This window comes from Canis lupus, chromosome 5 (assembly GCF_003254725.2).
Source record: "Canis lupus dingo isolate Sandy chromosome 5, ASM325472v2, whole genome shotgun sequence".
In the NCBI taxonomy this organism is placed as follows: Eukaryota; Metazoa; Chordata; class Mammalia; order Carnivora; family Canidae; genus Canis; species Canis lupus.
The window spans coordinates 5490617-5515890 of NC_064247.1; the positions used below are offsets into that span (position 1 = coordinate 5490617).

The 25274-nt window shown below is 35.8% G+C and overlaps 1 protein-coding gene across 6 annotated transcripts in view; it reads left to right on the forward strand.

Annotated features, from left to right (window-relative positions):
* The window catches only part of ARHGAP32 (Rho GTPase activating protein 32), a 291821-nt gene that overhangs the window by 78254 nt on the left and 188293 nt on the right, over window positions 1-25274 (forward strand). Inside the window, exon 1 of one of the 6 annotated variants that reach the window (XM_035716482.2) lies at window positions 18217-18520. The exons of 4 other annotated variants lie outside the window; for them this stretch is intronic. In XM_035716482.2, coding sequence (XP_035572375.2) covers window positions 18405-18520 — 116 coding nt within the window. In that variant the 5' untranslated portion in view covers window positions 18217-18404. Of the gene's footprint in view, window positions 1-18216; window positions 18521-25274 lie in introns of those variants that run through there. One more of the 6 variants, XM_049109757.1, reaches the window with a different exon arrangement.

Below are 25274 nucleotides of genomic sequence, written 5' to 3' on the forward strand. Positions count from 1 at the left end.
AGGGACTCGATTCCAGGACCCCGGGATCACTCCCTGAGCCAAAGGCAGATGTTCAACCACTGAGCCACTCAGGTGCCCTGCAGGATTATTTTCTTATTTCAAGATCCTTAATCATAACCTGAAAAGATCCTTTTTTCAAATAAAATAGCATTCACAAATTCTAGTGACATGGATATCTCTTTGGGACCTGTATCAGATTACTGCATGTGGCGAAAGGGACTTTGCAGATGTGATTAAGTTAAGGATCTTAACGTAGGGAGATTGTCCTGGAAACCTGAGTGGGCCCCAGGTAGCCTCAGGGGTTTATAAGAGAGAAGCAGGAGAATCAGAGTGACTAGTAGATGTGGTGATGGAAGCAGGAGGTTAGAATGTGGAAAAGGCCATGAGTTGAAGAACACAGATGGCCTCTGGAAGCTTATATAAGAGGCAAGAAACAGATTGTCCCCTTTTCTCAAGGGACAAGCCTTCTGAACATCTTTAAGTCAGACTGGTTTTGGACTTCTGATCTCCAGAACTATCAGATAAATAAATTTGTGTTGTTTTAAGCCACTAAGTTTGGAGTGATTTTGTTATAGCAGCAATTAGAATCTAACTCAGAGATCAAAGTAGAAATTGATAGAGTGCACTGAGTGCTAGGATGTGTTCGAAGCCCTTTACTTACGTGACCTCATTTAGTTCTCACAGTAACCTTATGAAATAGGATCTGTTACTGCTAAATGAAGGCATTGAGAAGTAACATTTTCAGTAGGTAATTAGAGATATTTAGGAGCTGTTTTATTTTAGAAAACAATGAAATAACTAATCTGTTAAATTTCATTTGGAAAGGACCATGGTCACATAAAGAATTAATTTTTTTTTGAGGAAGGGTGAGGGGCAGACAGAAGGAGAGAGAATCTTAAGCAGGCTCCACACCCAGCACAGAGCCCGATGCAGGGCCCAGTTCTACAAGCCTGAGATTACGACCTGAGCTGAAATCAGTACTGATCCACTCAGGCACCATGGGCACATAAATAATTTAAAGAACCATAACGTTTGTTCAGCTCCGATGAAAGAATTAGAAGAAACTGAATAAATTGGATAATATTTCTAGGAAGGTTATATTTACCTAGAAGACTGACTTTAGAAAAGAGAGAAAATGGAAGCAGAGCAATTATAAAAGAAATAGAAAATTTCTTAAAGAGCAACCCTCCTTGCTACCCTAATCTGCAGGACTTGGATGATTTGGGAGAGGAAATCTGTGCCCTTATGAAAGGGGTAATACCAGTGCCATTTAAATAGAATGGTATAGAGAATAGAAAAAGAAAGAACAGTTTCAACAGTTTTAAAGATGATGGCAAAACTTGGTGAAGATTGCACAAAGGATTGATTAGTCTCACAGATAGATATCAGTGCAAAAATCTTATTTTTATTTTTTATTTCTTTGCCATTCCCTAAAAATCCTTTAGTTATTAGTAGAGCCCAAAGTTTATTAAAGAATAATGTACCATGATCAAGATGTGATTATTTTCTCCCCTTCCTTGAAAGCAAATTCCTTTTATAAATCATCATATAAATAAATCAAATGGAAAGTCTCATTTTGAAAAGCCATTCGTTAAAATACAATGTTCAATCTTGATAGAAAAAATAGGTGGCTGTTTGCTGTAACCTGATAAAAATCTCTGTGTGTGTATCTGTCTGTCTGTCTGTGTATCTGTTTCCAAAAGCCAGCACCATAATTACTGAGCAAACCCTGGAAACATTATCATTAACCAAAATAAAACAATGATAATCACTGGGAAGAAGGACTTCAGACAAGACAGTGTTGCCTAAGTTGAGTCTTGAAAGAGGAGTCCTTGTTTACCAAGCTAAGAGGTGAAAGGCCGTTCAGAAGAGAGGGGCTAAATATTACAAACAAAGTCATAGCAATGTGAAAAAAAAATCGGCAAGTTCAGGGAAGTAATTTACAGATAGAGCTTGAGTGGAGTTCATAAAGGCAGGCAATTTTTAAAAAGCATTTCACATTGATTTTTAAAATCAGTATATAGTCTTGAGAGGAACTATTATCTAATTGTTTGGACTTAAGCAAAGTTACATTTGGGCTTATAAGCTTTGAGAATATATTCTTTGGAAATCTTGGATTGCTCACTTCAGTATCCATGAGGTGCATTAACCCATGGGTTAGTTTTGAAGTTGGTGCACAGAGTGAAAGGAATCCTTTCCCTGGAAGTATCCTTGAAAACCTTTTACATTTATTATAAAGAACAGAATAAAAGCATACTCTCTTCATAAAATTAATCATAGCTTTTATCCAGCAATGAAATAGATTTGCTGTTTTTTCACTTGAGTACCGGGTGCCATACATTGAATTAGATTTTTTTTGAAGCTCTTTTTTTTTTTAAATTAAAAATGCATGTCTTTAAACCATTTGAAATCCTACCTCCTGCTGAATAGAGACTGTTGAGTTTGCATGAATGAATCGCGTAGTAAGCTATGCTACTTAGTCTGTAGCTATTGAAGAGAGAGATTGTAGTAGATACTTACTTTTCTTTCTCAGTTTTTAAAAAAAATTTTTATTATCATTTTTTATGATAGGATCCTGATTTTTTTTGAGCATACTTACCCCAGTCTTAGTTACTTAGGGATCAAGTAGGTTTCCACCTTCCTGTTGCAAGGATAAAGTCCACGACTCAAGCCATGACCAAGAGAGCACAGTACGGTCTTTTGGACACAGTGATTGGTTCAGAAGTAGATAAATAAATGGCCCAATTAAACTGAATCTGTGGTGGCTACCAGGAAAGAAAAGGGTGCAAGACCGTGGCCACCATGTGATTAGAAGGACTGCAACGTGTGTGTTGTCAAGTGGTGGAAAGGCTGGGCAACAATTGGTTGAAAAGTTGTATACTGCTTGTGGATAGGTGTGGTTCATTATCCTGGTGAGGTTTGTTTTCTATATTCCTAAAGGGCTTGGTACTGCTCCATGCAATCTTCTGCATTCACCTGACGCTAACCCTAACCCTGGTTGACAAGCTGAGTAAGGCTCTGCTTGTTTTGGTAAATAAGGTTTTATGGAAGACATCCATGTCCTTTCCTTTTACTGTCATCTGTGGCTGCTTTCCTTCTTCAAAGGCAGAATTGTGATCGAGAACATATGGTTCACAAAGCTTAAAGTATTATTTGGTCCTTAACAGAAAAAGTTTGCTATCTCCTGACCTGGTTCTTTCAGCAGATGAAGTCATGCACGGACAAATGTACAGTTCATGCTATGTTCGGATTGTTCCTTAATGTATCAGTCACTTTGGAACAAATTTGTATTTTCAAGACAAATGTTATAGCAAAACTGTATCTGAAACCTAAGATTTTATATATATGTGTGTGTGTGTGCGTGTATATATATATATATATATAAATTTCTTTTAAAATTTAAATTTATATATTTATATATTATATATAATTTATATATAATATATATTTCATATTTATATATATAAATTTTATATTTATATATAAATTTTATATTTATATATATAAATTTCTTTTAAAGATTTAATTTTTTTAGAGAGAGAAAGTGGGTAGGGGGAGGGGCAGAGGGAAGGGGAGATGGGAGAGGAGCTGACTCCCTGCTGAGTGGGGAGCCCCACATCGGGCTTGATCTCAGGACCCTGGGATCACTACCTAAGCCAAAACCAGGAGTCAGATGCTTAACCGACTAAGCCACCCAAGCGCCCCTGAAACCTAAGATTATAGCCAACATATGAAGAGCAGGACAAAGACAACCAGTGAAGACACTTTACTGAAAATATTTGAACCTTCTGAATCTTTCTGTGCTTGAAGTGAGACCAGTCATTAAGTATTTTCAGTTATATGAGCCAATATATTTTGTTTAATCCAGTTTGAGCTATGTTTTCTATCACTTACAATAGAATTCTTAAAAAAACTTTTTTAGAATAGTTTTAGGTTTACCAAAAAGTTACACATAGTACAGAATTCCCATTTACGCCACATCCAGCTTCCCCTTTTGTGAACATCTTACATTTAATGCTACATTTGTTACATGTAATGAGTTAATATTGATACATAATTGTTATCTGTGGTTCATATTTATTTGAATCTTTAGTTTCTACTTAATGTTCCTTTTCTGTTCCAGGATACCAGGTTTCCCTTAGTCATCATTTCTCTTTGGGCTCTTCTTGGTTGTGACAGTTTTTCAGACTTCCCATGGTTTTGGTGACCTTGACAGTTTTGATTAGTACTGGTAGGTTATTTTGTAGAATTTTTTTTTTAAAGATTTATTTACTTATTTATGATAGACATAGAGAGAGAGAGGCAGAGATACAGGAGGAGGGAGAAGCAGGCTCCATGCTGGGAGACCCACGCAGGACTCCCGGGACTCCAGGATCATGCCCTGGACGAAAGACAGGCGCTAAACCGCTGAGCCACCCAGGGATTCCCTGTAGAATGTTTCTTAATTTGAGTTTTCCTGACTTTTTTCTGATGGTTAGACTGGGGATAGATTTTAGGGAAGAGTACTCCTGCAGTTTTCTTTTAAAAATTGCTTCTTGAGCAACAGGCATGGACAAGATGAGACAAATAAGAGGTAGATTGTTTTCATCTTCAAGATTTTTATAATTTTTATTTAAAAAAGTCATGTAACACACACCTCCTCCCACCCCCAAACTGGAGTATATAGTTTTGTTCCCTGTCTCCCTGTCCTCATTTACCACCTCAGTTTATCATCCCTGTACTGTCCTTATGCAAGCTTTGGTATTTTGGCTGTTACACAGGACTGTATCTAATTGAAATAAATCTGTTTTTAAATGGCTTATTTGGCATTATGAAAATGTTACACTAGTAAAAAAATGTTACTTAGAACACAAAAAAAATTCAAGATAAGGAAACCTGTTACATTTTCAGGAGATTTTAGTCTAATATGTATGTTTTAATAATGCAGCATTTGTTTAATGCAGCTGAGATAGGGCGCACTATTTTTGACATGTCCTGCAATATGTTATTAAGTCAGGGTTATAAGTGTGCTGTGATGATATCTTGGAGTCTCACATCAGTTATAGTTCTCCGTTGTTGTTACAGCATCTGCCAATTGCAAGAAATTTCAGTGTATTATTAGATACTCTCATTTGCCTTTGGCAAGTAGTTCTGACAAATGAAAGATTAAAATTGAGCTGCTTATAGGTGGCAAACCACATCCTTTGTGTCATATGAAATACCTCCTGGGGTATTTTTCTGGTTTAACTGAAGCAGTGATTTTGTCCATTTTCAGTAAGATGTGAATTTCATTGAGCAAAGCAGTATGTTAGTGCCTGAGGGGCATCCCTGGATTACCCTGTATCTCAATTTATGTCATTTAAATTTCAAATAGCAGAACTATCAAGTGAGTCAAAACATTTGAGGCTTAGATAAATGAAAATTCATGGATTCTATAAGTGTACTATAATTTATTTGAAATGTACCATTATGAAAGGTAAACCTCTGATAGGGTTTGGAAAATAAAGTAAGACATTACATATATATTTTGGGGGACAACTAGGTAAGGGCCAAATAAAGTATAATTTGAGATCCAAATTAATCATACTTGGTAGTCCAAATAAGGTTTCTTTATATGTAAAATGAGCAGATTTTCAGCCATCAAATTAAGCATTGGTTACCTTCTTGTAAATATTTTGGATCACAGATATATAAGAACATAAATTTGAGTATATAACATGATGGGAACTTTCCTAGAGCATTTTGTACAAGCATACCTTGCTCTAATTGTCATCTCAAGTGTTTATAGTGGTACTATGTTATGTACTATAGTAGCTATCACATACCAATTGTGGCTGATTTGTGCAAGCACTTAAATAAGAAATGTTAGTGGAGAAATAAGTATAAATTAAGATAAATTAAGTGGTATGGTTAGTAATAGTGTAACTGTTATTGGTACAGCTTTATTGTGAATAATTTGCCCCAGTAGAACCAAGAATTTCAGAATAAATAAGTCAGAAGGTGGTGACTTTCTTGCAGATTGCTGGAGCTCTGAGCCAAGAAAATAAAACTTGTTACATGTGTGTTTGTAATAAACCCCATGATTTTGCTTCCATTTCCCACAATGAGGGCCTTATTTGCTAATGAGGCAACTAGTGAGAGGGTGTAGTTGATGGTTATGTTGCTGGTACCACTCATTCACCTCTTAGTAATCACAACTAATGAACAGTTCTACATATTTGAATTTATCAATATGAATTCTTTTTTTTTTCAATATGAATTCTAAGTTATAGGATCATATTTATACAATTTTAATACTCTTAGAAATGCTATTTATTTTGCTTGAATTATTGATCATTTCAGAAAGTAAAAGCATATCGTTTGGGGCTGCATAATTTTTGTGCTCGTTTCTTTCTTATGAAGCACCTGATCATTAAGCAACTGGGCTGTCAGGTAAATAGAATCAACTGAAGAATTTCAAATGCAGATTCTAAGATCTGGTCTCTGGAAATCCAGTGGGTCTGTGTGGGGTTGGGAGAACCTGTAGTTTTTTTTTTTTTTTAAGCTACTCCTGTGATCATGATGTCCTGTCAAGTTTAGGAGCCAGCTACAGTTTGTGTAATTCTCTTACATTCTGAGGAACTCCTGGCTTTTGGTTTACACTGAAGGCATTGAGATGAGTAGGGGAGAGCTACATGTCCTGTTGTGTTAGATGTTCAGTATTTTTGATGGCAACAATTTTATTCTGTGGTAAGATTTGAAAGGTCTGACTGGCCCTAGAGGAGTATATATGAATAATGATACTGGTTTTAAAACATTTTTTTATACCATTCTTGCTGTAATGTGATATATGTGTTTCTGAAAAATCTTGTGGTTTTACAAATCATACGCCAAAAAGGTCTGATAAAAACAGTCATACAAATCACTCAAAATATATTCAGCTTTGTATCCAGAGCACTAATGAAAGCAACACCAGTCCTAATAATAAAAGTGCAGTTAAAAAGATGATATCAAATGGCTAGTAAGTAAGAAACATTACAGTAAATATAGGATTTTATCTTTAAAAAAAGGTTATGTTGCTTGACAGAAAGGGTGTCATGAAGCGTTGAGGCTGCTGAATTACAGAGACAAGGGCAAAATATGCAAAAATGAGGAAGTAGCATGCAAAAGCCCTGCCGACGTAGTGTGGGACTCCTTTGAAACCAGCATCAAAATGGTATGAGTGGGTATTGTGTACAGAACAATGATACCCTACGTTTTATTGCATCCACCATATGGTCATGAACTTCCTGTTAAACGGGATGTGCCTGACTGAAAACAGGGAAAAAATTGTTATATATAATCTGGTTGTGATCTAATTCATATTACAGAAATGTGTTATATAGCACAAGAGATCATATTTAGTGATCATTTTGGGGAACAGTGTAGTGATGATCTCTGGACTCTGACTCCCAGCTCCACCCTTGTGTCCTTGGGCAAATCATTTACCCTTTTTATGCCTATTACTCTTGTATTATTAAAAGTATTTTCAAAGTGTTTTTGAAAATATTGTAGGGCAGCAGAAAGGAGAATGCTTTGGACTGGGGAGTGATTTGAAACTTTTTTTAGTGGAGGAGACATTTTACCTGTTCCTTCACAAATAACCTAAGAGGTAAATACCACTTATAAATTGTGTGACCTTGGGCAAGCCTCAGTTCCCACTTAAGTAATACAGGGATAGTGTTGTTTTCTTGATCACTCCACTAGATTGTTGTGGGTATTGGAACGAAAATGAGATACTTTGTGAAAATTTACCATACAGTTAGTGGTAAGGTAGGAAAAGGAAACATGAACTTTTAGAGTTTAGTTTACTAGCTGACTTCATATGAGGTGGTCCTTAAGATTTCTTCCAACTTTGAAGATAGTTAAATTTCTGACATTTTTATAAGTGCTAATCATAGTTTCGAGTTGTGTGTATTCTCTGACACAAGTATTTATCTGGTCCTTCATTCTTTTCAGCATTATGTAGCCATTGGGCAATTTTTTCTTTACCATTCTAGACATTTACACCACATACTCAAACAAATGTTCCTGATTTCAGAGATGATAGCCTAACACGAATGTCAGTCGGTTTAAGAATTATCCCCACATTGATTCACAGCTGGGGTCTATGCAGTTGAGCATTCTGACATCTTGGTGTTATTTCCCGAATGTTTTGAATACTTTACTGATATCCTCAGATAATCTGGTTAATGATTTATGTCATCTGTGACTTTTTTTAAAGAAAGATTTTATTTATTTATTTGAGAGAGAGTGAGCGAGCTTGAGCATGAGCATGAGCCAGGGACAGGGGCAGAGGGAGAGGGAGAAGCAGACTCCCCACTGGGTAAGGAGTGGGGCTTGATCTCAGGACCCTGGGGTCATGACCTGAATCTAAGGTAGATGCTTAATAAACTGAGCCACCCAGGTGCCCCTCATCTGTGAATTTTTTAAAAAAAGATTTATTTATTTATTTATTCATGATAGAGAGAAAGGCAGAGACACAGGCAGAGGGAGAAGCAGGCTCCATGCGGGAAGCCCGATGCAGGACTCGATCCCGGGACTCCAGGACAACGCCCCGGGCCAAAGGCAGGCGCCAAACCGCCGAGCCACCCAGGGATCCCCTCAGCTGTGAATTTTTAAGGAGTTACGTGTTTACTTTTTGTCCTCCTACTTTTACCCTCATATTTTCCCTTAGCAGACCAGGGACTCCTGTCTTTCATCTAGGTCTTCCTTCCTCCCCATCCTTGTTTAACTTCTTTCGTGTTGCCAATTTAGTAAAATTAAGTTCTAATTAAAATAATTTTCAACTTACGGTTTGAATGCTCAACAAGCTTGACACTCTCAAAGATAATTTGCTTTTAAATTGTTGTTAATCAAAATAAATAAATAGGTAATGAGTCAGTTTTATTAATGAATGTGTGCATATTTTTGAACTGTTTGGGGATAGAAAAAAGGATTGAAAATTTGTTTCAAGCCACACTTGAAGGAAGATCCTTAATTTTTCCCTTAGAAAACAATACTGTGACCATATTTTCTTGTTGTCTACTCATTTCATGGAATGTGTTTACCTGTTTTTTATTGTTCTTTAATATTTGTGTAGTTTAGGAAAATTATAGTGAATTCAATTCTCAGTGCTTTTTCTTTTAAACGTTCAGTTCCCCCAAATTCCCACTCTTCCCTTGGCTTACTTTCTCTTTGTCATTTGCTTTGAAATATGTCAGAATGCTTTATAAATAGTAAACTGCTTATACTAGTCTTAGGTGATGTTTTTATTGTGCTGTTAATTGTTTTGTATTTTATATTTGAAAAATGACAGAGCGGATGCTAATCATTGGTTGGTTGGTTGATGCTGGCAGACAAACCATGATGAATTGTCTTTTCCATTTGTTCACCTAAGAACTTCTTGTTAGTTTGTGAATATAGTCGATAATTATAGAATCTTTTTTTGTTTTAACTATTCTTTGGCTTGTAGATTCTGATACACTGGTCAAATAATAACTGTTTTCTCGGGGTAGATGGAGAGGAAATGGTCTAGTTCTTGGCAAACTCTGTTGGATTTCCAAGCTCATGAAGATGTTTATTGTTTATTTCTCTTACACATTGTATGGGAATTGGTATGGGGAATTTCTAAGATATGCAACCTGTTATATAGATTAATCTTTGACCTCTTGATTCCTACTAATGATTTAATTTCAGATGTTTAAGAGTTAGTGAATTAAATTTACTGTACTAGGTATTGGGGTAGTTCTATATTTCAACTTTATTCATCTAGGTGGTAGTTTGTTCCAGGATATCAGTTGTTTCTAATTCCTGTCCAAATAGGAGCCATGATAATGTTTCTGTCCCCTCTTTTAAGGATATTCCATAGTTCATACAGCTTTTATGTTGCCATTCTAAAATAATAGGGACTGACCAGTGGCAAACATACTGGGTAGAGTTTTAGTATTAGTCATAGATTGTTCAGATATGTGCAGGTATTGCCAGTGAACTTAGATCATGTAGGAGGACATATAGATGTCATAGGTGGCAGTAGAGGATGCAAGAACCCGTTTAGGTTAGAAGTCAAAACAACACTTGAAACCTCTTAACATGTGTTGCCTTGAATAGCTGCCCCAATAATACCCGTTTAAGTCATTGGAAGAATATATTATCTATGGCCTTTTGGTTACTTTAGCTTTGTATTTACTGATATTTTACCACTTTGCTTATTTGTTCATTTGATTAATATTTATTTTAGAAGGCTGGTAGATGAGTCAGAAAATACCAAAGCATTCCATATAGCTTTTAAGAATTAGTACAGGTAGGGGCATCTGGGTGGCTCAGTTACTTAGGGCTCCGCCTTTGGCTCAGGTCTTGATCTTAGGGGCCTGGGATCGAGCCCCCCCCCCCCCCCCCCCCCCCCCCCCGGGCTCCCTGCTCAGGGAGGAATCTGTTTCTCCAACTCCCTTCCTTCCTCCCCTGTTTGTGTGCATGCTCGCACACGCTCTCTCTCTCTCTCAAGTAAAGAAATAAAATATATATATATTTAAAAGAAAGCCTGTTAAATGGAAATATGATAGCTTGAGGAGTCTGTAGGACCAGACTCTTGGCATATTAGTCAGCAAAATCCTGAGTGTTAGAGAATATGCAGGATTTGATTTCTTCAACAAATATGTGGCAAAAATGAAGGAGGATTATTAACTGTAACTATTAACTGTAATACCACCATGTGTGAACTTTGTGATTGAAACAAACCATTTGTTTAAAAAAAAAAGGTTCCTGACAATTAGAAAGCCTGATGCATTGACTATGTATTTATGATATTAAGGGATTATTGGCTGATTACTTTAGGTGAGATAATGGTATTTTAGTAATTTACAAAAGAGTCCTTATCTCATGAGAATTTTTATTCTTCTAAAGAAGTTTAACATTTTTTAGTAGATCCAAAACATAGATTCATGAAATGTCTTTTATTATGTCTTCTGTGTGTGTTTTTTTTTTTTTTTTTTAGCACTTACTATTTACAAATGTTGTGGTACATAGATAGTGTATATCTCTTATTTCATCTGATCACTTCAATTGCAGTATAATTGGGCAAGGTTATTCTGATCAGATGAAGAAATTGAATTTAAGAGATCTCAATTGCCTGAGTTCACATAGGTAATAATTGGCACAGAGGAATTTGAATGATCTTAACTTTATTAAATTAAAAAAAAAATCAACATTATTTCCTAAATGAAAACCATGGATACTTAGCACTGCTGTTTTCAAATTGCTTTGTATATTTAACTTGAATACTACTTATAAATAGTAAAATAGTAGTTTAATAAATTACAAATCAGTAAATAATAAGTTCAGTTTCTAAACATACTTATCTTTTTTTAAAAAAAAGGTTTTATTGATTTATTTGAGAGAGAGTGAGTGATAGAGAATGCACAAGCAGGGGCAGAGGGAGAAGCAGACTCCCTGCTGAGTGGGGAGCCTGACGTGAGGCTCAATCCCAGGACTCCAGTATCATGACTTGAGCCAAAGGCAGATGCCCAACTGACTGAGCCACCCAGGCACTCCAGAACATGCTTATCTTACCACAAGGGCATAGAATCTGAAGATTCTGAATTGACACTTCAGAAACAGTATTATTATTTTGAAGTACTTTTTGATATATTATAAAATATACTTTGTATTTACTACATCTTTTGAAAACATCACATGAAAACATCACATGAAAAGCACCACAGATAGTAATATTAATGTCTGGTTCTAGCCAAATCAGAAGAAATAGGCAGATAATCCCTAATTAATGTGTCATTCAAACTTAAATATAAATCTGTGTACCTTTTATTATTTTATTTTATTTTAAAAATGATTTTATTTATTTATTCATGAGAGACACAGAGAGAGAAGCAGAGACATAGGCAGAGGGAGAAGTAGGTTCCCTGCTGGGAGCCCGATGTGGGACTCCATCCCTGGACCATGGGATCATGACCTGAGCCAAAGGCAGACGCTCAACCACTGAGCCATCCAGGTACCACAAATCTACGTATATTAACTTCTTTTTACTTCTGTATTATAGTTTACTCACCAAAAGATTTACGTTATTACTATTACTATTATTATTTTAGTAATTGATTAAATTTACCAGAAGAAATTTCTGTAACAATGGATAATGGGGAAAAAAAAAATCATTGAATCATTTTGCTTTCTCCCCTGATTGTTACTTCTTAAGTTTACATTTAGCATTTTTCTTTGAAATATCGTTAACAGGAGGTGATCCAGTTACAGGAATTACCAGAAGTACTATACATAGATTTCAGTTTTTTGCCAAGATCATAGTTTTCTAAGGCCCTAAACTTGTAATGGAAACCTTTTGGTTCTGTAGCTCACTGATGATGACATATTCAATCACAATTCTAGCTCAGGAAATAATTTATTTAATTCAGTGTTATATTAAAGAATACCGAGTTTTATTTTATTTTTATTTTTTATTTTTAAAGATTTTATTTATTTATTCATGAGAGAGAGAGAGAGAGAGAGAGGCAGAGACACAGGCAGAGGGAGAAGCAGGCTCCATGTAGGGAGCCTGACATGGGACTTAATCCTGGGTCTCCAGGATCAGGCCCTGGGCTGAAGGCGGCGCTAAACCGCTGAGCTACCCGGGCTGCCCAGAATACTGAGTTTTAATTGTCTTTATAAGGCCTTTACCAAATCAGTTGCAGCATAATTCTTAATTTTCAAACACTATGCTTTTATTACTTTTTAGCAGTGTTTTCATTTAACCATTACATGTAGATGTTGTATTTTAGTGGTCTTAAATTCATTGCTAGAAGAATTAGAACTTGTTTCAGAGTTAACCTTTATTTGTTAACACTGTATAGTTTTGGTTATTTTATCTGTAGATTGAAACACTGTTGTGAGTAGTGTCTCAGACCAGTGAGGATTTGTTGAGATCTCTAGATTATGGTGAAGTTGGTGTTTTTGTTTTGTTTTTACTGAGTCTCCTAATGGAATGCTCACGTTAAGACAACTTGCCTGTAATGTGTGCCCATGGCTTGGTAGATGTATGAATCGTTCTCTGCAGTCTCTAATTCCATTTGAAAGAATATTTTAATGCTGATATCATGTTCTTTTTCCCTAGTGCAAGAGCACCTTGAGCTCTTGAGTATGTATGTATGTTTGTATGTATGTATTCATTCATTCATTCATTCATTCATTCATTCATGAGAGAGACACAAGAGAGAGGTGGAAACACAGGCAGAGGGGGAAGCAGGCTCTCTGCTTAAAAACATTGTAGATAAATTAAAGAAAAAAGTAAAAATTACCCAGAGTATTTTTGTTATATGATCTCCAAGTCTTTATATGTGTGTATATATATATATTTTCTTATAATAATGGTATCTGCTCTATATAGTTTCTAATTTTTTTTTTTGTTTACAGTTAATGATACCAAACAGACTATATCACTATGGTTAAAATTTGTGTTGAGGAAGTCTGATTAGGTAGACTGTCATAGTATTTTTCTTCAGTCAGTATTTACATGAGATGAAGATTCTAGAATGTGTAACAACTGATGGTAGTTACTGATACAGTGAAAACATAGCCTGAGATTATATATTTGTTGAAGGCAGTATTCTACATTATAATAAATACTGCATATTATTTTTAAACTTGAATACCAGCAAGTATGCTTTTAATCTTTGGTTGGCTAAGGATACAGAATTTAAAAACAATAGATGATTTTAGTTAAATATTGAGAGCTTATGCATATACTTGCTAAATTTCCACTTAAATTCACTTATTAGAGAGATTGGAAATGTCATGCTGAATTGTCTTATGATCTAGTTTTATATGTACTTTGTAATCCTTATATTAATGTAATGAGAGGAGTATTTGAACTTTCAGTTTTTGATTTTCCATTCTTTACATTTATGAAAGGGACTCAAATAAGTAGAAAATTATTTCTTATTTGAGATTTACTTCCTTTCATTTATGAGATTACTACTCTCCTTCAAATATGGTAAAAATTGCTAAGTGATAAAACTAAAGAAAGCCAAGTATTTAAGATGAAATATCTTCTCAGTTTTTGTACAATTACAACAATAAAAGCATTCCATGGTGTCAGTGATGATGAACATGATGTCTGTCCTTTAGAGAGGATCTTATCTTTACTGCGCAATATGATGGTTTCATTACATGCATTATTTCTTATCCACACATTAACTTTACAAGGTTATTATTATTCCTCTTTTAGAGATTACCAAACTGAGACTCACTTTAAGTTACTTACCTCAAGCTGCACTATCTATAAATGACATAGTTGAAATTTGAACCAATGTCTGATTTCAAAATATTCCCATTTCTATGGAAATTTTTTTCCAGTTTCATAAGACAGCTTTATGGAATACAATATATATTTTTAAATACATACATTATTGTGATAGAAGTGATGTATTATTAAGATATCCCTTTTTTGAAGTTTAGCATTTTTGAAGAGTTGTTCAGAGTTAGATCCCTCTTGAAATATATATTTCTAAAGAGGCAAAATCTATTCTAACATGATAGGTTTTCTAGTCAAACAGATTTTTCTGTTATTTTTAAAGCGACCTATAGAGGAGCATGTTAAATTGTGTACTGTAGATATTTTAATGAAATTTATTTATAAATAAACAAATATATTTATTTTACTTAAATAAATTTTAACAAAATAAAGTATACATAATTGTTTGCCCTTTCGATAGATTTGTAAACTCAACTAGATGTCTGTGTATGATGATTCAGAACACAAGAGTATTGTATAGTAAGAAAATAGTTATTCTTTTGAAGTTAGTTATTGCAGTGTAACATACCTACAAACCACCTACAACTGGTTAGAAAAACAATTGAAAAAATTTAAAGATATTATTTATTACTTATTTAGAGAGAGAGTGCACAAGTAGGGGGAGGGGCTGAGGCTGAGGGCAAGAGAGGATCTCAAGTAGACCCCGCTCTGATCATGGAGTCCGGCTTGGGGCTTGATCCCATGACTCTGAGATCCTGAGATCATGAACTGAGCTGATATCGAGTTGGCTGTTCAACTGACTGAGCCAACCAGGACACTTGGTTAGGAAAACAAGTTAAAGATATAAGTAATCTGGAATTTAGAATGAATATATAGTATAAAAATGATTAATGATGGATGACATTTGTACATTATATTTTGTGCTTTTTACATTGGAAGAAAGTCTTCAGTTGCAAATATTTTAGGAGGATTCATGCTTAACTTTTCTTTCTAATAGTTATACACACGCACACACACATACATTAATTACACCTAGACATGTTACTCACATTGAGAATACACAATTTTTGGTATATCTGTGTTTAGAATCATAATTGTGAAGCATTCTGTGGATAAAGCTTGGTGCCTAGTTCAGGAGATCTTGATTGACCTTTTGGCTATGTGCCACGGGCTGTTTTGAACAGAATTGATAAAACAATTCTAAGTTAAAGTGTTGGTAAAGGAGCATGAAATGGGAGTATCAGGACCCGGGTTCTCGGTTCCTGCCCTGCTGCTGTTTTGTTTTGTGATCACTTATGTGTACCTTTTTTTTTGTAGTCAACCCAGATGTGTGGGGGATGCTGTATAGAAATGAATGCAGGTCGCCAGCATACAACAGAATTAAGAGATCAGAGCAGGCCAAGCTAATGAGCTAATGTAGTTGAAATTGAAAGCCACGTATTTTCTCCATAGAAATACTTCATATGGTGGTTAGATTTTTAGGCAGATTTTTAAAAAGTATTTTAAATGCAGACTTATAAACTGAGTAACCCTGACAGATTATTATGCTAAACTTCAATTTCTTCACCTGTAATGTGAGGATTAAAATAGCTCCTACCTGTGAGGATTACCTAATTAATTAGAATTATTTTGTAAGGCCCGTGGCACAATGCTTGGCACAGAAAGTAAGTGTATATTTGCTGTTGTTATTACTACTTTACTGCTGCTAGAAAAATAAGCTACCTTAAAAACATTTTTCTTGAAAAAAAGAAAACATTCTAATTTCAGATTCTTAAACTCTTGCTAAAATTCCTTTTCCTCTTGCTGCGGTGGGTTTAGAAACTCCCCCTTCCCTTTGTCTTTCTTATCACTTGGTCAGTAGAAGATAAAGAACCAACTGGTTGTAAACTGTCCATGATGAGGCCTGTGGTTTAGGTCAGAGACTTGTGCCCCCACAAAAGTTGGTTGGGGACGTGAAGCCTGATCAGGTTTTAAAGCAGTCAAGGAAAGGAGTGAAAGCAATTGTGGTCTTCAGGGATATGGAGCTTTTGGCAACCCCAGTGATCGACTCCGCTTTGTTCCTTACATGCCCTCTGCCATTCACTACCTTATGTTTCTCCTGGATTTTCACTAGCTATTGAAGAAGGGAACAGAAAATAGGTTGATTTTGAAGCTGAAACCTTTTTTTTTGAACTGATAGCAGAGTCAAAACTGTGAGAGCTGTGGAAGGTCTTCCTTGGTGCATAGGTCAGGTTGGTGGGATGGAAGGCTGTCACCGCAGTGGGGTGGGCGGGGAGGTATGGTTCTGCAGTGGTCCTAGGACTAGAAACGAAGATGTCCTGGGTGAGCTTGTGTTGATTAGACCGTCCTAGCGTTCTCTGTAAAACTACTGCTTACAGTTCACATTTTCAGGTTTGAAAGGGCTTGAGAAAGTGAGGCAAATCAATGACAGTAATGAAGGAGCAAAAGAAAGAATTAAAAGGAAAGGTGAATTGGACTCATGAAACACATTAAAGGAGTTAGATTTGTTTAGAAGAAAAAAGCAGACCTAAATACTGTTATTTTAACATTTAAAAATCTGATTCTTTGCTGAGGGATATAAAAGACTGTTAAAGTTAGTTATTATTCTTGCAAGGGTGATATGCGCACGATACAGTGAAAACCTGTCTCCCTCTCGTTCCGTGTTTTCCCCCTGGAGACAGCAGCTCTCACTGGTACTGTCCTGTGCATCTTCTGTGCATGTAGTCCTGTGTGTTTCTCCTTCCTCTTCTTTGAAAATGTGTTTGGGAACATGTCATCTATACTGTTGTCCACATTTGCCTCTTTTTTCTTTGCCTTGATACTGTGCCTTAGTCTTGACCAGTAGGGCTGCCTTGAGTTTCTCTACCCAAATGTATTGCATTCCGTTCTGTGGAGATTCCGTAATTTGATTATCCAGTTTTCCATTAATGAGCAAGTTAGGTGGTTTTTGCTATTCTGTTGTTATAAAGTTTACTGCTGTGAATATTTGTTTCTTTGTTATTTCCACCTGTGAAAATAAAGTAATTTCCCAGGGCAGCCCGGGTGGCTCAGCCGCCTTTGGCCCAGGGCGTGATCCTGGAGACCCAGGATCGAGTCCCACGTCGGGCTCCCTGCACGGAGCCTGCTCCTCCCTCTGCCTGTGTCTCTGCCTCTCTGTCTCTCCGTGTCTCTGATGAATAAAAATAATAAATAAATAAATAAATAAATAAATAAATAAATAAATAAGAAACAGTAATTTCCTAGAAAGGGAATTGCTGGGCCAAAAGATGAGTATCTGACGTATCAGTGGTTGGTACCAACGTGGTTATTTTCTGAGTAACAGTTGTGTTATTGTCAGTGTTACAGATGCTGTAGTCTTCACTCCTTTCCCAGCAAGTCATTTTATTGCTGCCATGGGCGTCTGCAGTTTAAATGGTGTGTTAAAAATGTTGCATGCTTTTATTTGGTGTAATTGTCAATGTCTTTTAACTTCTGGTATTTATTTATTTATTTTTCTTTAAAAGGCCATGGACAAGCCTGGCTGTTATGTCCCATTTTAGATGCCTGAGCAAGGTGTATCTGGCAGTTATTACTGCGGGGAAGGAAAGATGGGTGTAATATGAGAAGGCATGAAGTTGGGCAGGTCCCTGCTGCATGCTTGTCATGTCTCTGAGTTGCGATCCTCCTTAACTGTGAGGTCTGTAACTGTGCCTCTCTTTGTGGTTGGCCCAGGAGACTTCTACATCATAGTGTTATCTTTCTGGTTTTCGGTTTACCTTTCATAATTCATTTTGAAATAGCAAAATAAGAAAAGCTTGTACTTTGAAACTGTTTTTAACTTGTTAACTGGAAACCCGCGTGGAGAAAAATAGTTATTAGATCAATAATTAGTGAAAACTCACCTTCATTTGGGTTCTGCGTTGGATTATGTAGGTCACAGAGCCTGAGGCGGTGGGAGGGGCCTCGGTGTCACAGGTGTGGAGCCGTCGGATGCAGTGAGTGTGCTCTATGTGATTTCCTGTCTTTACCCCAACTGTAATTAGAATAGTACGTAATAGACTGTGGCCCGGCGTGATCACATATCACTGTGCATCAGCCACACACCTGGGTGTACATAAACAGAGCCGAACAACTTGAACATTGGTGGTGTTCTTTATTTCATGCCTTGAGGATTAAATTTTTTGAATACAAGATGGAGACTGAAAGTGAGAGTAGCACTTCGGGAGATGATAGTGTCTTTTGGTTGGATTCTGAAGTTATAACCGAGATGACTGGCAGTGAAGAGGGAGAGAGGGAAGATGACTTCAGGTAATTATGGAATTCACCCTTCTCTCTCTCTCACTTTTGTTCCTCTGTCCACTCTCTCCACCCCTGCACCCGTTTCTGATCCTTCCAGTTTTAATCTCTTCTCTGGTGAGACTATCTTTTTTTTTCTCTGGGGAACGTTTTGGAGCTGAAAAGAACAGGTTTCTAGTTGCACGTAGCGCTCTTCATTCCACAACATGCCCTGAGCTTATAAAATGCATTTTAAATGACTTGTTAGAACACCAGGAAGAGAAGGTGTTAGACAGGTTTTGTAGTAGCATTTCAGGAATTTCAAGTAGAGACTCATAATGAATGAAGTACCACTCCTTCCTGTATCTGATTTGTACCCAATAGATTTGATCTGAATTTGAATATAATAGGTTTTTCTTCCTCTTTTTTAGAATGTTTATATGTATCTGTGCCCAGGTGCATGGATACTTCTGTTGCTTTGTTCATGTGTATGAAACATTTTGACCATAAGTACAAATTAATTATTTCATGGCTTTGATCCCTACTCTTGTCCCTGACCTTATGTCTTACTCCCCTTCCCCTCTTGGGAATCTTTCTTGGTTTTGAATTTCTAGTTGTAACTTCATAACTTCTTTTAGGGAATGCCTCCTAATTAAGCAGATCTTGAAGTTTGGTGGCATGGGTGAAGAAACAGGTCTTTGTGAGTGCCATTGGTTTATTCTGTTTTAAACTTTAGAAGGCTTTTTTTTTTTTTTTCCAAACAGGTTAGCAAATTCATTCTTTTGGAGTTATTAAATCATGAAGAAGTTTGTTCTCTATATTATCACTGCCACCCACGTGAGCAATTAAACATCTTTTATAATTTTACCTGTGAGTGCTTGGGTAGGTGAACATACCATTATTTATATCAGATCTTGTCTTTATGTTTAATGTTCGAAAGAGTCTCTCTCAAGTTAAAGAATTTCTTTATCCACAGATCTGATTTTTAATATCTAGGATAGGGGAGCCTGGGTGGCTCAGTCTGTTGACTGTCCAGTTCTTGGTTTCAGATCAGCTTATGATCTCGGGGTTCTGAGACTGAGCCCCATGTTGGGTTGTGTGCACAGGGCAGAGTCAGCTTGAGATTCTCTCAGCCTCCCTCTGCCCCTCCTCCTGCTGCCTCACACACTCTCTCTCATAAATAAAATCTTAAAAAAACTAAAGGATAAATGGCAGAAAGGATTAAATATAAGGAAGTCTTGATAGCTCACATTAAATTTCCCACTCAGTGTTTAAAATGAATAAGTGTGTTTTAAATTTTGTAAAAAAGTTTAATGTTCAAAGTATGAAAATGGACTATTAGCATATGAAGTTCTTTTTTTGTATCAACTTTGTCATTCTTCCCATGATTTTATATGGCCTTTCCTATGTGAGTAAGCTACTTCTCTACCAAAATATGCTTTTTTATGTTCCATAAATTCTTTATAATATGGTCAGTGTCTCATGGACAGTTAGAAAAAAATAAAGCATGTATTTTGTTGGTATTAAAACTGTTTAACTTGGTATTAAAATTATAAAAGTTATTTTGGGGTATTAGTCAAAGGAAGAAATAATCCAGACTTTGTTGTTGTAATAGATTTGGTACTGTCATCCTTGATTTACTTGTTAGGCAACAGGAGCCTGTCTGGGTTTTTCTTCTGACTGTTAAATTTGAAAGCAAATCTTTCTTTTTTCTTCAAGACTATGTGATAGCATTTTCATCCTGAGAAACTGAACTCTAGGTTTGCATTGTTGCAAACACTAGAGTGGCAAATGCCATGACACACCACAGGGCATTGATCCTTTTTATAGTATTTCATATCTGAATATCATCATTGCTCTCCCACACCAAATATGCCTTTGAGATTTGATCTTTCTTTGTCAGTGCAACAAAGAGATCTGGGTAAGGCCATATTTCATGTAGTGTTTCTCCCCTATTCAGCGGTAAGACATGAGGAAATGTGGCAGCAGAGTGCTTTTATGACATTCGAAGTGGCGTTCCAGCTAAAATGCCTAACAGAAAAATGTGTGTGTGGGTGTCGAAGGTGAAGGGTTGTGGTAGGACAGTTGCAGCTGTAACCTTGGGAGAACTAAATAGTAGACTCAGTGTTTCACATGAGAAGTGTTTTAATAAAAGCAATTTAGTAATTAAGAAAATATACGGAAAACTCTTCATGTGTTTCTTTAAAATCTGTGCTAATACACATTAAACTGTGTTATTGTTTACATTCTAGTTAATTTTCATTTGCACACAATAGCATTGTGTCATTTGTGACACCGTGACTGAGAAAATCATACCCTACCTACGATGTAGGTTTGTGGTGCTTCTAGCTATCATCTGCCTCAGGAAGAAGTACTCACAGAGGGGCATTCATATTTGTCCATTAGCTTTTGGAATAACATTTATTTTTATTGGCTGGAGGAAAGGATACTTTTTCTTACATTCTAGCACTGTGGGAAGTTGCCCAATCTCCTTCATCGCAGTAGTTCAAACTTGTCTACCACTGACTCACAAATCTCTCATTTTCTGAGTTCTCATTTGTAGAGTAAAGCTATTACCTACCCATTATCACTGTTAAAATAGTTCTTCGACTAGAACATTTAGAGATTGCCATAATCCTTAGAGTAGAAGAGTCCTTAAGAATCATTAGAAGAGCCCTTCCGTCAGGAGGAATATGGTACAGAAGAGGAAAAGGAGAGGTGCTTTAAATATTTTAAGAAAGAAAAATTTAATTTTGGAGTTGTTATATGCAGCGTATTAAGCCAAATATGTTATGTGCAGTTTGTCACTTATCTGTCAATCCTATAAAGTTGGTAGTATTTTTCCTATTTTCCAGATGAGGAAATTGTCACTCAGAAAGGCACACATAGACCACGTTGTAAGTATATGGTAAAGCAAAATTTTGAACCGAGATGTAAATGAATTTGAAAGTGAAAGACTAGTGAAATATGTAACTGTTAAATCTTAGTTCTGAAATTCCTTTCTTAGGAAGGGATTTTGAGTAATGGTGATATATATACAACAAACATAAAAGTGAACTAGCACATACAATAATGTGATCTTTTAGATACCTAACAGTTATTACTAACTCGCAATCATGAAAGGTATTGGTTCTTTGGCATTTTAAGGTTAGAAATGTTTATTATATAATCTAGTTAATCTTTTCTAATATTATATTATATTAGACAGATACATAGCCTGGCAAATATGACATATTGTTTGAAACACAGAGATGATACAGTGCATAGTTGAACCACATCTTTAGAACTGTGCACGTTTAATTAATTAACTAATTAATTATTTTAGAGCATGAGCAGAGAATGGGGCAGAAGGAGAGAGAGAGAATCTCAAGCAGAGTCTGCAATGAGTGCAGAACCCGAAGTCGTATTCCTTCCCATGACCCCAGAAATCATGACCTGAGTCAAAACTAAGAGTCTGTTGCTCAACCGGCTGAGCCACCCAGGTGCCCCATAGAATCATGTGCTTTTAAAATCAATCTGTAGATGCCTTTACTTATATCTCCATCATAATAACATGATCTTAAGTGAGAAGAAAACTTCTAACTTTAATTAAACTAGATAACTTAGTGAGCATATATTAATTTTTTACAATGTCTTTATTGTTATATAGCAACATAAGCTTAATAATAGTTCGTGTACTTGATTGGTTGGTTGGTTGTTTTATTAATTTTCTGCCTTATTTGAAATGATACTGTGAGAAGATACTGCAGCAGCCTAAATAAGTAACCAATGGCTTGGAATATGGGATTATATTTCTTCTAGGTTCTTGCTTTTCTTGTAGATCTTATAATGCTTTATTTTGATTGGCTGAACTACTGTGGAAGCCTGTAAAGCTGTTTCATGACTCCCTGCTTTTAATAACATGACTGTTCTTTTGTTGTCTTCGTAAATTATTGATTTTGGGATTCCTCAGTGAGGGTTTTTTTTTTTTTTTTAATTGTTAAAGTAGGCTTCATGCCCTGTGTGGAGCCCAAGAGAGAGCTTGAACTCACAACCCTGAGATCAAGACCTGAGCTGAGATCAAGATTTGAATGCTTAACTGAGCCACCCAAGCACCCCTCCACCATCCCAGTCAGTTTTTATGAGCCTGGAAAGGTAGACAGGTAGCATTAACAATTAACCAATGACATATATACCAGTATCACAACCCAAGTCTATTTTATAGTCTGTGACTTTTTATAGGCATCTCAGCCTTAATAATCTGTTATGTATAATACCAAAAAAGATGTGTATGGTGCAAACAAAGATGATATTCTGTAACATTGGATTTATTATCTAGAATACAGGTTAGGTCTTAAAATATTCTTTCAACATAAAATATAATTTTCACTGAACACACTTTTATCGGTGTCACAAAGATAATAAATTTAATTGGGATCAGCAAAGTCTGATGTGAACATCACTTAATCTCAGAAAATTTTATGCGGTATTGAAGTGTAGCCTTTAGGCTGTCTTTATAATCTGTGAAATAAATCTGTCTTACCTATGAGGCATGCTGGTACAAGGCTTTCTTGGTATTTCAGTAATTAAACTCTTTGGGATGGAATCCAAGGTGAATGTTTCTTATATCTATCTGTGAGTTTTTTGATGTTCATGAAGGGCCTTAGAGAACAGTATAATACTATATGAAAGTTCCTGACCATTAGGTTGTTTATTTAAACATTTGAAAACCAGTTTTTCCATAACCTTTGTATTTAACTTAAATTTAAACTCCCTTAAACAGTCATTTCTATGTTCATACGTAGTAAATTAAAATTCCTGAAACCTATAAAGCTCTGTTTATAAATGTAAGATAGTCCCTTTAAAAAGAAAATCAAGTGACAGCCTAGCAAGATTAAAATCAGAACAAGCAAAACCATTCTAGATATTTAATTTTAGAACATCTGATATACTTTTATATACTGTTAATGATTAGCTTCCCTTTCCATGCTTACGTTGAGATATGTATTTTATTATTTGAAAATCAAAGAATTTCTTCCACTCAGATGTGAAGTTCTCTTTTCTCCTTCCTCTTAAGATGAGATCTTCAGAATACTTTTCCTTCTCTTTTTTCCTCAGTCCTCTTTGGATACTCGTAAATTTGCCATGCTCCTACCCCACCAGAAAGCCTCGGTTTTTACTAAGATGTTTTAATTTTTTCTATCATTCATTCGGATTTAGTGATGTATCATTGCTTAGTCCTTACTGTTGTTTCCTTTTTATCATCTTCCATCTTAAGTGTCTCTTCTGGTTCATTTGTTTCCTGGTAGATATTTTCTTGAGTACTTTGTTGACATAAGTTCTGTGAGCAATATAATCTGATTTCTCACATATGCTCATGCCATCTTTTCCCTTTTTCTTTCATAGGCAACTTGTACTTTCTGTCTGAATGCTTATAGCATTTTCTTTTTATCCTTAGTTTACATGTATTTTATCATCAGTTCTTCAGCTTGGAGCTCGGTGACTTTCAATCCCTAGATTCAGGTCTTCATGTTAGGACAGATTTTTTTTTATCGTTACCTATTATTTATTTAATTGTTGCCTCTCTTCTGTCTGCAGTAATTGTCTCCTTGTGGAACCTATTTATTGCATATCAGGTCTCCTTAATCTGTCCTTTTCTCATGATATGTTTCTCTTTACATTTTTATTTTCTGATTTGATGTATTTCTTATACTTGTTCTTTAGGCCACTAGTAAACTATTCTTTAGTCTTCCAAATTCAGTCTAAGTAGGGAAATAATTTTTAAGTGTTCTTTTTCATATTTAGATATGGCATATACACTGGTACATGTAAATAATACATTTCTGTTACTGTGTTCTTCAGCTTTGTGACTTCATTCAGTGTACATGTGCTATTTGTTCTGACTGAACAGAATTTGTGCTTTGAACTATTAAGCTAGAGATCTGTCCTTCTTTGCCTCCTTCCCTTAACTGTTCTCATTAGTAGTCCCATGATGCATATAGCTTCTTGTAGGTGCAAATACCCACATTAGGAGCCTTAGTCCTTCTAATTGATGGTTAAATTTCTTTACAGAGTAATTTTCCAGTTTTTATTAATTCCTTGGGGGCAAATACCTCTTTTGTTGTGGAGAGAAGTGGGAGTATAGCTTCCTTCAGCCTCTGTTTTTCTCCCGTGGCTTACCAGTCAGTATGATCCCACTTGCTTATTGTCCCTCCAGGAGTTTATCGAGATCTCTGGCCTATTGATTTCACCCATATCATTCTTTTAAGGATTTATTTTCTTTTACTTAGTTTTCAGAGATTTTTCAGAGACTTAGAGATCTCTTTCTTAACGTATATGCAGTCTTGGATTGGAAGTCTACTAGTACTTTGTCCCAGGGCTTTTGAGAGGAAACTTCTGAAGAGAGCATTCAGTGAGACAGAATCTTGGTGTCTGTAACCCAGTCTCGTGTGTCTCTGGAGATGTAAATAGCTTGTTTCAGTGTCTTCTTCAGGATGTCAAGTGGAAACTTCTGAGAGCAAACAGTCTGCCAAATCTGGAGTGACTGAGATGTGTTAATGGTGCTTCAATTTTCCTATCTGCAAAACAGCGCTAATAATAGTGTATCAGATAGTAACTACTTAGAAGATGTAATAGACAAAAAGGTGCCAATTTTAAGAACAACAAAAATAAAATACCCAGAAATAAGCTTAATAAGGAACTAAGACATATTTGAAGAAAATAGCAAGCATTAGTGAAGGACATAAAAGAAATTTGGAAGAAATGAAAAGATACTACACCTTGTTCATAACTGGGAATATTTAACATC